This window comes from Hirundo rustica, chromosome 6, assembly GCF_015227805.2.
Source record: "Hirundo rustica isolate bHirRus1 chromosome 6, bHirRus1.pri.v3, whole genome shotgun sequence".
Classification (NCBI taxonomy): domain Eukaryota; kingdom Metazoa; phylum Chordata; class Aves; order Passeriformes; family Hirundinidae; genus Hirundo; species Hirundo rustica.
Window position 1 is genome coordinate 50,145,072 of NC_053455.1, and position 15,066 is coordinate 50,160,137.

The 15,066-nt window shown below is 40.0% G+C and overlaps 1 protein-coding gene across 4 annotated transcripts in view; it reads left to right on the forward strand.

Moving 5' to 3' along the window:
- The window catches only part of ABCC8 (ATP binding cassette subfamily C member 8), a 73,849-nt gene that overhangs the window by 54,326 nt on the left and 4,457 nt on the right, over window positions 1-15,066 (forward strand). For 3 of the 4 annotated variants that reach the window (XM_040067181.2, XM_040067182.1, XM_058421083.1), the window contains 12 exons: window positions 325-485; window positions 1,647-1,716; window positions 2,410-2,567; window positions 3,805-3,897; window positions 7,934-8,036; window positions 9,366-9,479; window positions 10,102-10,222; window positions 10,385-10,515; window positions 11,067-11,145; window positions 12,048-12,156; window positions 13,671-13,774; window positions 14,575-14,708. In XM_040067181.2, the coding sequence (XP_039923115.1) occupies window positions 325-485; window positions 1,647-1,716; window positions 2,410-2,567; window positions 3,805-3,897; window positions 7,934-8,036; window positions 9,366-9,479; window positions 10,102-10,222; window positions 10,385-10,515; window positions 11,067-11,145; window positions 12,048-12,156; window positions 13,671-13,774; window positions 14,575-14,708 (1,377 nt within the window). The remainder of the gene's footprint in view (window positions 1-324; window positions 486-1,646; window positions 1,717-2,409; window positions 2,568-3,804; window positions 3,898-7,933; window positions 8,037-9,365; window positions 9,480-10,101; window positions 10,223-10,384; window positions 10,516-11,066; window positions 11,146-12,047; window positions 12,157-13,670; window positions 13,775-14,574; window positions 14,709-15,066) is intronic. The other variant, XM_058421082.1, reaches the window with a different exon arrangement.

Here is a 15,066-nt window from a genome sequence, read left to right on the forward strand (position 1 = left end):
TATACCTAAAACTGGGTTTCTAAACTAATTTTGATACGTAAATTCTTTTTTGTTTTCCTTGCACTGTTGCATTCTCACAGCAGCCTGGGCTTTCTATGGTATTCTGTGATTTTAGATTTCCGATTTATCACTTATTTTCGTGCAAACCTTTCCCTCTCCAAAGGATAATAAATTATGATTTGAGATGGGCGAAAATCACGGACAGTTTAATTTAGGGAGCAAAAAGGAAATATTATCACATTTTTTCACTCTTGTGCTTGTGTGTTAACAATAATTTTTAAACGTAATTTAAAGTGAACAATTGTGTTGCTCTTTATTTCTTAGGAATTTGACCATTCTCCATATTCAAAAGTTTTCAGCATTCTTTGCTGCCTTGGCATCGTATTATGTCTTGTCACATCAATAGCAGTGGAGTGGACTGGCTTGAAAGTCACCAAAAGGCTACACTCTTCTTTACTAAATAAAATTATTTTGGCTCCAATGAGGTATTTCTTTGATTGTAATAGAAATTTTATTATAGTCATTTTGTCTTCTTTACTTCAAGACAGTTTTCTAAGTGCAGTTTTTTACTAAGAAGTTATTGTGCATTGCATATTTTTTAAGATATCAGTGTAAAATCACCAGGTGTCAAGTTTCTGAGTAGTTTTTGAAAATGGCAACCAGGCTGCTTGAGTTCCTAGGCAGAAATCTAATGCCTCTCCTGCCCAACTGTGACTTCAGAGATTTACTTCCTTGCATGTTTAATTTCTCTTTGCAGTTTTTAATTATGGAGAAAACACAATTATTGATCAAGATGTGGTACAGACAATTCATAGCAGACTTCATCATGTTAATCACTGGAAATATTTACTGTCAGGCAGTGATTGTGCAAGTCTAGGAAAGGTAATGAGCTTAGACAAGTGCCATTACAGGCATCATTGAAGTACACTGGGATGTTCTTTGTTCCAGCAAAAGCCTTGGTTGTCATCCATAAGTTTTTGTTTCCTGTGCATGAAAGGAAAGGTGTAGCTTGATTTAAACCTGCAGCTCTAGGAAAAAAACTTCTTATTTTTTAGCTAACTATATTTGACCTAGAAATCATGGAAAAAATCACACACAGGAAAAACCTCAGACTCTTTTTTAGATTTTTTTTTTTTCAGGATAAAATTAGACTTCAGGTTCCACATGAGTTCTGGAGCAGCTAATAGTAGCAGAACAATAACGTAGTGTGCATTTTGCATATCCAAATGTACTTTAATATATTATTCCAACAGTAGTTGTTCTTGTTACAATTTTCTGTTCCCAGAAAGATGTAAGGCTTTACAATTCAACTTGTTTTGAACTTTTCATGTAGAAGTGGCATCAAATTAAAATCTGAAAGGATTTTTTCAAGTGTAATCATGTGATCTCCATGGCTTAGGCAGTAGAGGAAGCTGAGGACATGGTTGCAGTTGTAGGGTTCTAAGTTGTTGTAGGTTCATGCTTGCGGTTGTAAATTCAAGGCATTTTCATTTAATTGGAAAGCTGTAGGTACTGGTAAATAATGTGGAATTTTACTATGGTTGTCAATTTATTTGCTTGTTCCTGTGATATAGTACCTATCTTAGGTTCATGAATCAGTTCTAATATCAGTATTGCAACCTTTGCCATTCCTTGTACCATTTTAGGTTTTTTGAAACAACACCTCTGGGAAGTATATTGAATAGGTTTTCAGCTGACTGCAATACCATCGACCAGGTACTGTTTCAATATTTTTGAGCTTTCATGTTAGCCTATCTTAATCTGAAAAAGTGTGGTTTCATTTACTACAGACTTAATCTAGGTGAAGCTTACAGATGAAGTATAATTTTAACTGTTTTGGTTTGCCTCATGATTTTCTCGGTTCTGAATGAGTTCCTTATCTTACATGCACATTGAAAAACATTTATTTTGCTGAGATGTCCTGTATAGAAGAGGGAAGCAAAATAAATCAGTAGTGATATCCCCAAATTAAAGAGTATCTACTTTTTTGTAAGTGGGTAAACACATTCATTTGAGGAAATGAAATGAGAAAAAAGCAAATGCTATTGCCCAGAATAGAAATTACTGAAATTCAAATTACCATTACTTACCCCAGACTGCCCTGCCAGTTCATAGGATTTATGCAGATGCTAAAATCATCCATCGCATCCCATCTGTAATCCTCTGACATGAGGATTGTGCTCCACAATGCAGATGTGAAGGAGCCCCAACAGAGATCCTTTCAGATGTCCCCAAAACCCAGTGGAAAATTCGAGAGAAGACAAGTATGCTTAACGTGCTTAAAATACACAAGGAATAAAATTTTTGAGGAAGCAGAAGAAAGGAAAATGAAGTCATGTTTTAAGTGTTTAAGTTTTTCAACTTGGCATGTTATGGAAGATTCTGTGTGCTTTCTTCTTCCCTGTCCAGCACATTCCAGCCACCCTGGAGTGCTTGAGCCGTTCCACCTTGCTGTGTGTGTCTGCCCTTGCTGTGATCTCATACGTCACGCCCATGTTCCTCATTGCCCTGGTTCCCCTGGCAATCATGTGCTACTTCATCCAGAAGTACTTCCGAGTCGCATCCCGGTGAGAGCACAGACCATCCCCATTCTGGCCATGGAAATATTTCCTGCAGTGCAGGAGTGCATTGCAGAGTTGCAGTGCAGGGGTGCTTCATATTTAAATTTGGTCCTTTCAAGGCTGTGGCACTGTCTGCAAATGGGACAAATCCACTACAGTGTAAATGTGTCATTTTACAAGTGTCTTTGTTGGCAGCTCTTCAAGCAGAACTTCTGGGAGGCATGAACAGGGTGTTTGTGCATGATCAAAGGTTTTTGGAGTTCTCAGGACACAGAAAATCCAACTGGATTCTGTCCTCCTCCAAGGGCTGTGTGCTTGGTACAACCAAGAAAATGTGGTGACAGGACAGGGAAGCCGAAGTCTGCCTGTCCAGGTGAAAGTGGAAGCAGGTTAAGTAAAGGAGAGGCTGCAGAATGCAGTGTAGCCATGGTGGTACTGCTAGCCATTATGCATCCAGTGTTCACGAGCCTCCTCTCCTCATCTAGGTGCCTTATAGTTTTTAAAAATTTGAAAATTTTAATTGTATCTGAAACCTTCCTTCTAAGATGAGTTTCCGTCTTGTAAAATCTTTGCAGCAGTGAAAAATATGCATATCCCTTCATATATGCAGAGATTGAGGGGGAGTCTGCAACCACTTTACTTCCTGCTGGGAGAAACTGAGACTAAATAGATTTCTCCCTACATGTGCTTTTAGTGATATGAGGACTAAATATGACATTGAGAAATGCAACCTAATAATGAGTGCAGACTCTCATTTACTGAGTGTATGAGATACTCTTGGCTCAGCAGGAAATGCTGTTATCTGGGATTGCACTTTGTCTTCTGCTTAACTTGAGCTCCTATTTGCAGCATTCCATTAAATTGATTGTCAATGGTGAGACAGCATGGTGTTGAAATCAATAAAAAATTGAGTACGAGAAAAAGGAATATCAGAGAAAGGGGGGAAGGCAGTGAAGGGAAAAGACCCATTCAGAACTGCGGCTAGTTAAATGTTAAAAGAAAAATCCTCCTGGGGAATTCATTCCCCTGCAGTCACTGCTTTGCAATCTGCCTGAACCTTATGTGTATATGTGTGTGTATATATATATATATACACACATACACACACACACACATATAATATATATTACCTTATAAATAGGTATTGTGATACTATTCCTTTTGACTCTCTGAACATGATTCAAGAGAATAACTGCAGCGCAAAACTGGTTTTTTACAAAATTCTTTTCATAACCCTCTCCAGGGACCTGCAGCAGCTGGATGACAGCACTCAGCTACCATTACTCTCCCATTTTTCAGAGACTGTTGAAGGTCTTACCACCATCCGAGCCTTCAGGTATTCGGGTTTTTTTAAGAAACATGGATATTCAAAAGTGAAGTAATGTTACATCCTAAACTGTTCTGCCTGGCAAGTCCAGAGTCCTCACAACATGGGCAAGGGGGGGGTTGTTGAACATTGAAGATTTTTAAGCATTTTGTATATGTAGAGGAATCACTGTAAAAAGAATAAGCTCATGTGGATCATCTGCCCTAGGGTTGCTGTCCAGACACTCGCATGCAGCCTGAAAAATGAACTTGAGTGCAAATGTATTTAAGAAGCTAAATTAGCCCACAATTAGCACAGCGTTGGTGTGGGAGATGATGGGCTTGGAGAGTTTCCATGGTAGAACTAATATGCACCTACTTGGTACAGAATAACCTGTGTTGATGTCCTGGTCAAATGAGTTGTGCATGCTGGTGACTTCAGAGGCTACAGTAGCACCCTACATTGCTTTTCAGGTTGCTAGCTGAAAATGTGTGTGTTTACACTGATTTTGGAAATACTCAAGCTGGAGACAAAGTGTTTCCTTGCTCGTTTTGGTTTGTTTTTCCGTCCACGTAAGCTCCCAGGAGAGCAGCCCAGGAATAGCTGATAAAGTGCCTGGGTTCTGTATATGTGTCAGTATGCTGATACCTTGGAGGTACCAATAGAACCACTGCTGAGCTTACCGCCTGCTTGCCCTTCACTAGGGCTATTCTTGTCTTTTCCCAGTTGACTCAAACGTGGTCAACTTTTCCACTAGATTCTCATGTCAATGATGTCTACATATTTTATCTCTTAATTATTACTGTTACCCTTCTATCCTTAAAACAGTAGTATTTGTTTATTCCTCCTAACATATAATTGTGATTTTATAATAGAAGTAATGCACAAAGGTAACTTAAACTATTTTAAATATGTTATAAATAAAGAAAGAAGAACCAATTTAAGAGTCTCTTTTTGACTAAAGGTAGCTTACCCAAGAGTGGCAGAGCAGCTTAGTGTTTTCTATTAATTACTGTTATTGAATATTTAATTCATTATGCACTAATGATTTTCTATAGTTTGTATTTACGTCATGTTCAATTTGCAGGAAAATCAATTTCTCTTTTAATTTCTGCTTTTCTCATTCCTAAATTCTTCTACTTGATCAAGAGGATCTTTGAAGCTTTATGGCTGTATATTTTCTGGTGTTAATACAGAAACCAGTATTCAATGCCATCTAGCTAATATTTTCAGTCTGTCAGAGCATTCCCTCTTGATTCTTCCCATCACTTTGGAATTAATTCCTCTGTCAAAGAATTGTGTTTGGTGCCTCCTTTTTCTTAAATCCTGCAGTAAGTGAGGTGTCTGACCCAGCAAGCCATGTGTGTTTAGTGAGTTCTGTGTTCCATCTGTCTGCCTGCCTCAGCTGCTGAGCCAGTTATTTTTAGGACTGTGGAGCTTTTCAGCTGCCTAACATATTAGCAGGAGTGGAGTTTAGACTTGCTAGCGTGAGCATCCCTAAAAATAACACTAATTCAGGAATTCATTCTGTTAGGAGGGGCCAGTTGTTCCTGTAGTGTCCTTACCCTTGGTTACTCTCTGCCTTGGATTTATTCGGAATGCATATGGAAAGAAATGTACAAAAAACCTGGGGGAGTTCAGAAAGACGGCTACTGCTGCACCTACAAAAACACCTTCAGCAGATGCCCTGGCCTGATTTATGGTTTATTTTGATACTTCAGATAGCATTTGTGCTAAACCATAAAAAAAATGCAAATGTGAAGAATTCTGCAAAGACTTGTCTGTATTCTTGAAGACCTGGTAATGTGGGGACACTTCCTGAAGAGAAATTCTGATATTTTTGCATCAATGCAGCAACTGTGGTAACTTTGCATTCCTGTTCCACGTGCATATGCATGACTGACTCATGACGCATAGCTCACATTCTCTGAGGCTATCTGCGTCACACAGTTCCTCATGGTATAGAGATAGGAGAGTTAAATGTGACTGAATTGGTTCCAGAAGCAGCATGCCCATGTCTGTATGGTGAGGCGCTGAGGACAGCAAGCCCTGAGGAAAGGAAGGGCTCCCCAGCTCTGACATGGTGACACTAATGTCTTCAGAAACAACCATCCTGCTGTGCAAACACACCAGTGAGCTCCCAGCCAGCCCACATCGTGGGCAGCAGGGAAAGGAGGGGGTTCTGCCCCTCTGCCATGCTCTGGTGAGACCCACCTGCAGTGCTGCATCCAGCTGTGGGGTCACAGCACAGGAAGGACGTGGAGCTGTTGGGGTGAGTCCAGAGGAGGCCACCAAGGTGATTAGAGATGAAACACCTCTCCTGTGAGGAAAGGCTGAGTTGGATTTGTTCAGCCTGGAAAAGAAAAGGCTTTGGGGTGACCTGATTGCGTCCTTCCAGTACTCAAAGACAACCTGTGAGAAAGATGAGAGAGATTATTTACAAAGGCATATAATTACAGGACAAAGGGGACAGCTCCAGATTGAAAGAGAGTAGGTTTAGATTAGATGTTAGGAGAAAACCCTGTATTTTGAGGGTGCCGAGACTCTGGCACAGGCTTCCCAGAGAAGTTGTGGGTTCCCTGTCCCTGGCAGCGTTCAAAGCCACGCTGGATGGGGCTCTGAGCAACTTGGTCTGGTGGCAGATGTCCCTGCCCATGGCAGAGGGCTGCAATGAGATGATCTCTAAGGTCCCTTCCAGCCCAAGCCATTCCATGATTCTCCATTGCACACAGCAGACATGTCTCTTATGTCTTAGCTCATGGCTAAGTTGTAGACAGCTGAATTATTTCTTTTCCTCAAAATCATAAACTTTTTATGTAAAGTCATTATTTTACTGTGCTCAGCAGAAGGATTAAGTTACTCTGCAGTGAACAAACTTGAAAGCTTCTATAAGCCATGTACTTCATATGCAGGCATTCTTCTATATCAGTATTAGGAGAGCTGAGTTTATAAATAATCTGTGCTTGTCAGAGCCATAATAGCTAAAAGATAAAATAAAGTTTCAGAGAGGGAGATCAAGTGAATTAAACTTGATCATGTAATAAAAGGGAGGAAAAGGCAAGATTTGGGTGCTTAAACTAGATCTTCAGGCCTTTGAGCTTATATCACTACCCTGGAAAAATCTTTTGTGCCAGGCTTGTGCATTATTAGCTGTAATTGTTGATACACTTGATTATTGACATCACTTTAATTTACAACTATGCAATTAAATATGCCCAGCTAGAAGGGGTGACTGGCTGACTTGCACACTTGCCAAGATCCCAGCAGGGAATAGTCTCCCATACCTGCTGAATTCATGGCAGATTTCATTGGTACAGCTATTCAGATGAGTAGGTGCAAATTCACTATAACAAACTGTAAACAGGCTTATTTGTGTTTCATCCTCTTTTGGGTACTGTGGCTAATTCCTTGAGGGAAGGGAAATAGTTCTTTCCAATCTGATACTCTCTGTTGCACCATGTACTTGGACTTCCATTTTCCAAAGTGCTCCATTTGCTTAATGATAGGGACAAATACTTTTTTTTAATGTGGGTGCTACTATAATGGGAAGTTCTTTGAGTTTATACTTTTTAAATTGTTACAATTTCTAGGCACTATGGTAATAGAAACTTTAAAACTTGAGCTTATATGATTGAGAAAAACTGAATTCTGCAGCATTAATGCTTCTTTTCATAAGTACATGCATGCATTATTTTTCTCATACATATTTTAAATATTTTAGGTTTAGATTTCTCTCTCACTCTCAATTGCCATGTCATAAAATACATTGGTAAAATGCCCAGGGGGATCTGGAAGTCCCACAGAATTTCAATACAGTAATCAATACAATAATATCCATAAATTAGTTCTCAAAATACTAGACAAATATACTTCACCTGTGTCTAATACACTACTACAAATAATGTCACTTTGAACTATTGATAGGCTGATTTATACCCTGTGCCAAGTTGTCTGTAAGCACATACCCCAGAAATTAAATTTTACTTTGTATTTTTCCGAGACCCCCAAGGCCTGACTCCTTTTTTCTCCTTTCCTCTTCCTTTCTTTTTTCATTTCCTTTTTTTAGGTATGAAGCCAAATTCCGACAAAAACTTTTGGAATACACAGACTCCAACAACATTGCCTCCCTTTTCCTCACAGCAGCCAATCGCTGGCTGGAAGTTCGCATGGCAAGTACATTATTATTGTCGTGTATACATGAGGAATTTTTGACTTTGTTCCAGGTAATCTGATGAGGCATCCAGCAGTTTTCCAGCCTCATCTCAAAGCTATACCTTTACCCTCTATGTTTCTCTGACTGTGATGAACATATGTCCAACCCATCCTGGACACTGAATGGGGTATGAATTTTCCCTGTAGTCTGCAGCTGTTTTCCCAAGACAGGAATAGTTTTCACGGGTCACATTGGCTCCTCTGTGTGTGAAGAGTGATCAGAGCTAGTTGAGTTGTGCCACCAGCCAGCATGTCATTGTGGGACCGTGTCAGTCAGTGTCAGCAGCCTCTGCCTTGTGGCTCCCTAGGAACATTTCAATATCTTGGAAGCTCTCCTAACGAGCAGAATGATGTAGATTAGTTTGAGTCTGTTTTGGGCTCGTCTGAATAACACCAAAGATACTCAGTGGCCTGTTTGCTGCTCAGTTAAAAGGCCTAGCATGAGAAATGGTTTATTAAAAATAATTCTCTAAGAAGCAAGTCAAGGAATTTTATGTTGTGGAATGTTGTACCACAATTTTAAATGTGTGTGTAGTAATGCTGTTCTGGTAACATGGGCTTCTTTTAGATATGCTAAATGTATGGTAATTAGTTTTTCATGTCACACTTTATAGCTCCAATTTGGACTCCTTCTTAACTGGTGCCTTTTGCTAATTTAGTTCAGGTATTGGATATGACTTGAATAAAATATTATTACCCTTGTATATGTTCAGGCCTAGACCACCTGAAGTCCCTAATTCTGATCAATGCCTATATCACTAAACAGTTCAAACACAGACAAATTACAATTTCCCTCCTACAGAGTTTGTTTTCTAGTCTGTTATGCAGTTTTACTCAAAGAATTGTCTGTGGGAAATCAAATCATCAACGATTTAAATTAAAGCAGAAAAAGGTCCTTAAGGCAATAAGTGCGTGCTGTGCACGAAAGGTTTGTTTAAACAGTTTATGGATGGTAGAAACTCAGCAGCAAGAGCAGAGCCTCCCAGCAGTTCATCATCAGCCACAGAGATGGGATACATGAGCATTTCCCTCCTGTCCCAGGTAACATCAGCTGCATGATTTCAGCCACCTCTGTTACATGCTTAAGGTGTCTGTGTTGACTTCCCCAGCACAGCCCTGCTAAAAGCAGTGACGAGTTCCTAGGCAGAGTTTGTGTGGAGTTCCATGGGATTCTCTGCCTGTGTTTCGAAATTGTGCAGTGGGTTTGTTATTTGGTATACAAAGTTATGAGAACGTTTTAACCCTTTGTAGATGTATAATGATGGAGCTTATTCATATTCCTTCAGGAGTACATTGGAGCATGTGTGGTACTCATAGCAGCTGTCACTTCTATTACCAGTTGCCTGTATAATAAAATCACTTCAGGACTTGTAGGCTTGGGACTAACCTATGCTCTTATGGTAAGAATCTCAGGATCCTTTCTGTCTCTCCCAAACATTTTTTTGTAATTCCTCAGGGCAAAAGATGAACAGGAAGATTGAAGGTGTCTGTACATCTATAGTGGGTACTGTAACATCACTGAAACCATGTGTTTACTTCAGTTCATATGTGATGGTTGACATATTTGAGTGTATGCTTTCTTCAGCTTTGAGATCAAAACTTATCAAGGTGTTAGTTCAAATATGTCAATGAAACATTGACAAGTTGCATCATAATTTTTTATATTGTCTTGCATTGTGAAGAATACATTTTCAGTGCATCAGTTGTAATGCCCCGGTATGTCATTCTAGATTGTCCAAACTTAAATGACCAAAATTATGTCTTTCCACCTGTCTTTATTGTTCCCCCACCCTCTTTTCTGTTGGTGTAGATCAGATCTCCATAGTACTAAAGTATGTGTGCACTGCAGCTAGGAAATTTAACCTTTAGTCATTGTTGCCTCCCTGTTGGTGTTGTACCATCCAGTGTGTTCACAACTTCCACTTACTGAGGCGTTCCTGTGTAGGAATATAAACTGCATGCTGGTCAAGTGATGCAAACTACTAAAATCTGGGATTCAGTCATGTATTTGCTTTACATCAGGTGTCTAACTATCTGAATTGGATGGTTCGTAACCTGGCTGACATGGAGATCCAGCTAGGGGCAGTGAAAAGAATCAATGGCCTTCTCAAAACAGAAGCTGAAAATTATGAAGGGCTCCTTTGTAAGTGCAGTTTTGTGAAGCATGCAGAAAGAGCTTGCTGAAATTTTAATGACTTTTGCAGTGTATTGCAATGAAAAATTTAGTAAATCACCTAATGAACCAACTAATTTATTATAATAGGGTTGATGCTGGGGTTTTTTATTTCCTGTACTTGTGGTACAGCTTCCTCACAGATTCCCCAGAACTGGCCAGACCGAGGGGAGATCCAAATCCAGAATCTCAGTGTCCGATATGACAGCAACTTAAAGCCAGTGCTAAAGCATGTCAATGCCCACATCTCACCAGGACAAAAGGTAAAGAACTGCAGTTGTTCTCAGAAGCTCTTTAGACTGGCACATCACATAAATCAGAGTTAAAACATAACACAGACTGTTTTGATGACTGAAATACAGTTGATTCTTTTTTTCTCTCAAACAATGTAGTGCACTGGAAAGGAGTCTGGGGGATTCTTAACTTGGTGTATTGAGGCAAACACCCCTCTCTCAGTATCCCAGTGCCCTCCTGTCAGCACACAGTGCCAAAAGAAGTGACACTGAGCCCTTACAGTGCTAGACCTACTTTTTGTCCTTCTCACATGACTTTCTTGTCTTTATTCCTCTCATTACCACTCTCCTGTTGTTCCTGTTACAGGACTGGCCTTGATTTATCCTTTAATGCTCAGACCCCTAAAAGACAAAAAGGGAACCCAGCAATTCTGTAATGGCTAGTTCAGTTTGACTGATCTGTCAGGCGGAGAAGAGAATCAGAACAGCTCCACCACCCTCTCATCTGAAGTGTCATGTACAGATCTTATCCATTTCCTGTATTTTCATTGCCTGATGTTCATCTCCTTTCTGTGTCATAGATTGGGATCTGCGGCCGAACAGGCAGTGGAAAATCCTCCTTCTCTCTTGCGTTTTTTAGAATGGTTGACACCTTTGAGGGTAAGATAACGCTTTTATGTGTCACTCAAGCTTAGCTCCTGGAGGTTCTTTGGTAGTCTTTTCCTTAACAACAGCAGCTCTGAAGTGTGGTTTTCAAATCTGCAGGACACGCTCTCTGGCCCTCTTTAAAGCTGATATCATCTGTCACCTAACAGCTGTGCCATTCATAAGGCAGATCAATAAAAATTCTGCTTGATAGAAGCAAAAGTCCAAGAGTGACAGACAACAGCCTTTTGTGCTGTTAAATCACGACAGCAGGAGCAAAGCGTAAGAGGGCAATGTGTTCAAATGTGAGGAAGGATCTGTGCTCAAGGGACAGATAGGATCCACTGGGCCCAGAAAACTCAGCAACTGGGGGTTGCAGCTTGGCCTGCTGCCCTGGAATTTCCTGCCACATTTCCTGCTCTGTGTGCCGTGTCCATACGCCTCACAGAATGCATCCCAAAAAGATGTCAGCCTGTTTCCCAGCCACATCACCCACAGAGCCCCTATGCAGAGACAGACAGTTGTACTCAGAAGTAAGATTTCATAGTGCCCAACAGCAATTTGGCTTTCTGAAAAGCTTGTTGCCCCTGGTAATTAATCCCTGATTGGAGTAATGTCTGAGTGTCTGAGCTTGTTGTTCGATAGATGTATACTGGTCAAGCAATTAAGTAGTGTATCTAATCATTCCTAAGACACTTCATGTACACTCTGTATGCTTTTCAGCTCAGCTTAGTCTCAAGAAGGCTGTGCTTGCTTTTTAGTCAAAGCATGTTTCTTTAGTGAAGGAGGGAGTATGCAATACAAGGTCTGTTCCTGCTGTACTGCCTTTCAACCTGGAAGTGAGCCATGTCTGTGCCAGCAGCTGCTGTGCCAGCAGTGTGGCACAAGAAACACACCGTCCTCTTTCTTTTGAATAGGGAGGATTATCATTGATGGCATAGATATCGCGAAGCTGCCCTTACAGACGTTGAGGTCCAGGCTGTCAATCATTCTCCAAGATCCTATTTTATTCAGTGGGACAATCCGGCAAGTATTAAGCACCGGCAATAAACAAAACCCGTGTAATCGCTTATATGTCATACAATATGCATTATATATTATAATTGCACTATATAATGACTTTTATACCAAGCTGTTCAATTTCAGTCTCCTCAGCTGGAACAGGGAGCATCACTGTCTTCTGTCTATGTTTTTACCTTACCCCTGCCAGACTAACCTTTCCCTGTGCCTGAGCCTGGACAGGACACTTGGCAGAAGACATCCTATGCCTGGGAAGCAAGGAAAGCCAATATTTATTCCTCCAGGGTTTAGTAATCAGTTTAGCTGACTGATCAAATAGCCATAACCACCCAGCATTTCTTGTGACCTTCTTTCTCCTATATCTGTTTTCATCTGTCTGCCTTAAAATATGAGATGTAAAAAATGCAGACTAAAAAATTTCTGTAGACAGAGAGAAAGCAAAAGAACAACACGAGAAGTACTGGGAGACTGGGCTGTTTTATCCTGGAGCCTCTGTGTTTCTTCTGAGCCATTTCGTCTGCAGCTCTGAATACCTTTTTTGTTGGGGGTTTTTTTGTGTGTTCTCTTCCTACTTCTCTGAGAAGATGATGCAGTAGAAAGAATGGCCAAAAGTTCCAGTTTCCAACAAATGTCTTTCCCTGTGTCTGCGCCATTTACCTTAGGAAGGAACAGTGCAATCCTCAGTGCACAGTTACATCGCCTGCAGTTTTAGTTTCTGCAAGTGATTAGAGTTCACTGAAAAGGGTACAGGCTTCAGGACATGCCTGAATAGACCATGATTCATTCACATCAGAAGATGATGTGATTGTATTCCTTTGATATGAATTAATCTATTAAAAAATGCATTTAGGCTGGCATCAAATTTTCACAACTCATACAGCAGGAGTAAAACGTAAAAATAGTGTTATGCACCATTGAATCTTTTATTGTCATTCTATATGCTAATGTAATATGATGTGAGATTCACATTTGTTGCTGTCACTTCTGGGCCACAGCAAGCTAAAATAATGTTCATCTGTTCATAAATCCAAGATTTTTTGAATTGCAGTGAAGACTTGAATTTCATCATGCAGTATGAGGCTTGATTCTTCTGTTAATGTTTCTACAGCAGTGAAGAACAAAGAGACGTATTTTAAAGGAGGGAGGGTTGAATTTTGGCCAATTTTGTTAAAATTGAATGTTAATTTAAACTGAGTATAGTCATAGCTTTTTCTAGTAAAACATGATATTTCTTTAGTTTCTACAGAATAAGATAAATTACAAAACCATAAAGATATCCACTAAATAGGAAGCTTTCCCTTTTCTGGTCAACTGAGAGGCAAATTTTCATCTTAATCATGTTGGCATATACGTTAAGTCTGGGAAATTCAGTGGATTTGTAGCAATGATAGACCAGATCAGGCCCAGATCTTCAACATATGATTCTGATTATCTACAGGTTTGTTTCTAAGTATGCTAAAAGAATAAATCCATTACAGCAGTTTCTATTGACTGATGTTCTTGAATTACCCATGCTGCAGGTTTAACTTGGACCCTGAGAAGAAGTGCACTGACAGCATGCTCTGGGAAGCACTGGAAATAGCACAGCTCAAGCATGTGGTGAAGGCACTACCTGGAGGCCTAGGTAATGAGACTTCTTTTTGAGAATATTGTTTCCAGCATTCACAATATTCCTGTTTCACTCTTATTTATTAGAAGGGTAGTTGATGAAGAAAGAGCTTTTAAAGTTTGTAGAAGGTGACAAAAAAATGCCTGCAGGCAAATGTCCTATATTTATATAATTCCTTTACCAACTGTACTTGCAAGGCAGAATCCTCTTTCTTTTCAAATCAATGGTAAAATTATTTTATTTCAGTATGTCTTTGTTTTGAAACATTGAGGTTTATGGGTCTCGTGAATTCAAATAAGCAGTCAACAAATCAGGTGTTAGCTAGAACACGTTCCTTTGTATTTTCCAATAGTTGTGTTCAAGAAGGAAGATTTCTAAAGCTTCAAGGTGTGAATCATTTGGCCATGCAGAAAAAAAAAAATCACCAAACACCTAACAACAAAACAAAACAAAAAACCCACCAAAAAACACCAAACAATCTACCAATAAACCCTGTTAAAATGATAAGTTATACAGCCCTAGGGTAAAGAAATGAGGGATGCTGGTTTGAGTAGGGGTGCAGTGTCCTGGACTGCACATGTTTCAGAGAAACTCACTCTCAAACATCCTCAGCTACTTTGATGTCTAACAGATACGCAGAATATAGTGAGACGAAAGTACTGGTTGTTTTGAACACTGGAAAAAAGCAGGCAAAACTGTGTCAACAGCAGCTGTAAGCCCAGGAAGTATTACTTTATGCTGAAAGTGAGACATTGTTTTCCAACCATATGCTCTATTCTGATCTGACCGTACTGATTTTGCTGTATCACTTCCAGATGCAATAGTCACAGAGGGGGGTGAAAACTTCAGCCAGGGTCAAAGGCAGCTGTTTTGCCTGGCAAGAGCTTTTGTGAGGAAGACGAGCATCTTCATCATGGATGAAGCCACAGCATCTATTGACATGGCAACAGTGAGTTTGAAGCGCTTCTGATTTCTTTTCCTTGAGGGGGAGACAACTGATACGTGAAGAAAAAGGCGGAGACCAATTCTGTCTATGCTGTAATATGCTTACACCATATTTAGTGCAGACATATTTACAAGCCCAGGTAGTTGTGAGTCACTGCTAACAAATCTAAAGAGCTTTTAAACCATTTTACTAGAGATTGAATAGTTATTCCAGAACTGATTGCATTATGAAAATGAAGTGTGTTTTTTTAATTGGCAGTGGGTGTTTCTAAAGTGAACAAAACTTGGGGAGGTCACCTGGGATGGTCAGTGAAGGGTGAATTGGCAAGTGATAAGTTTTCCCAGCATGGTTGGCAGGACAA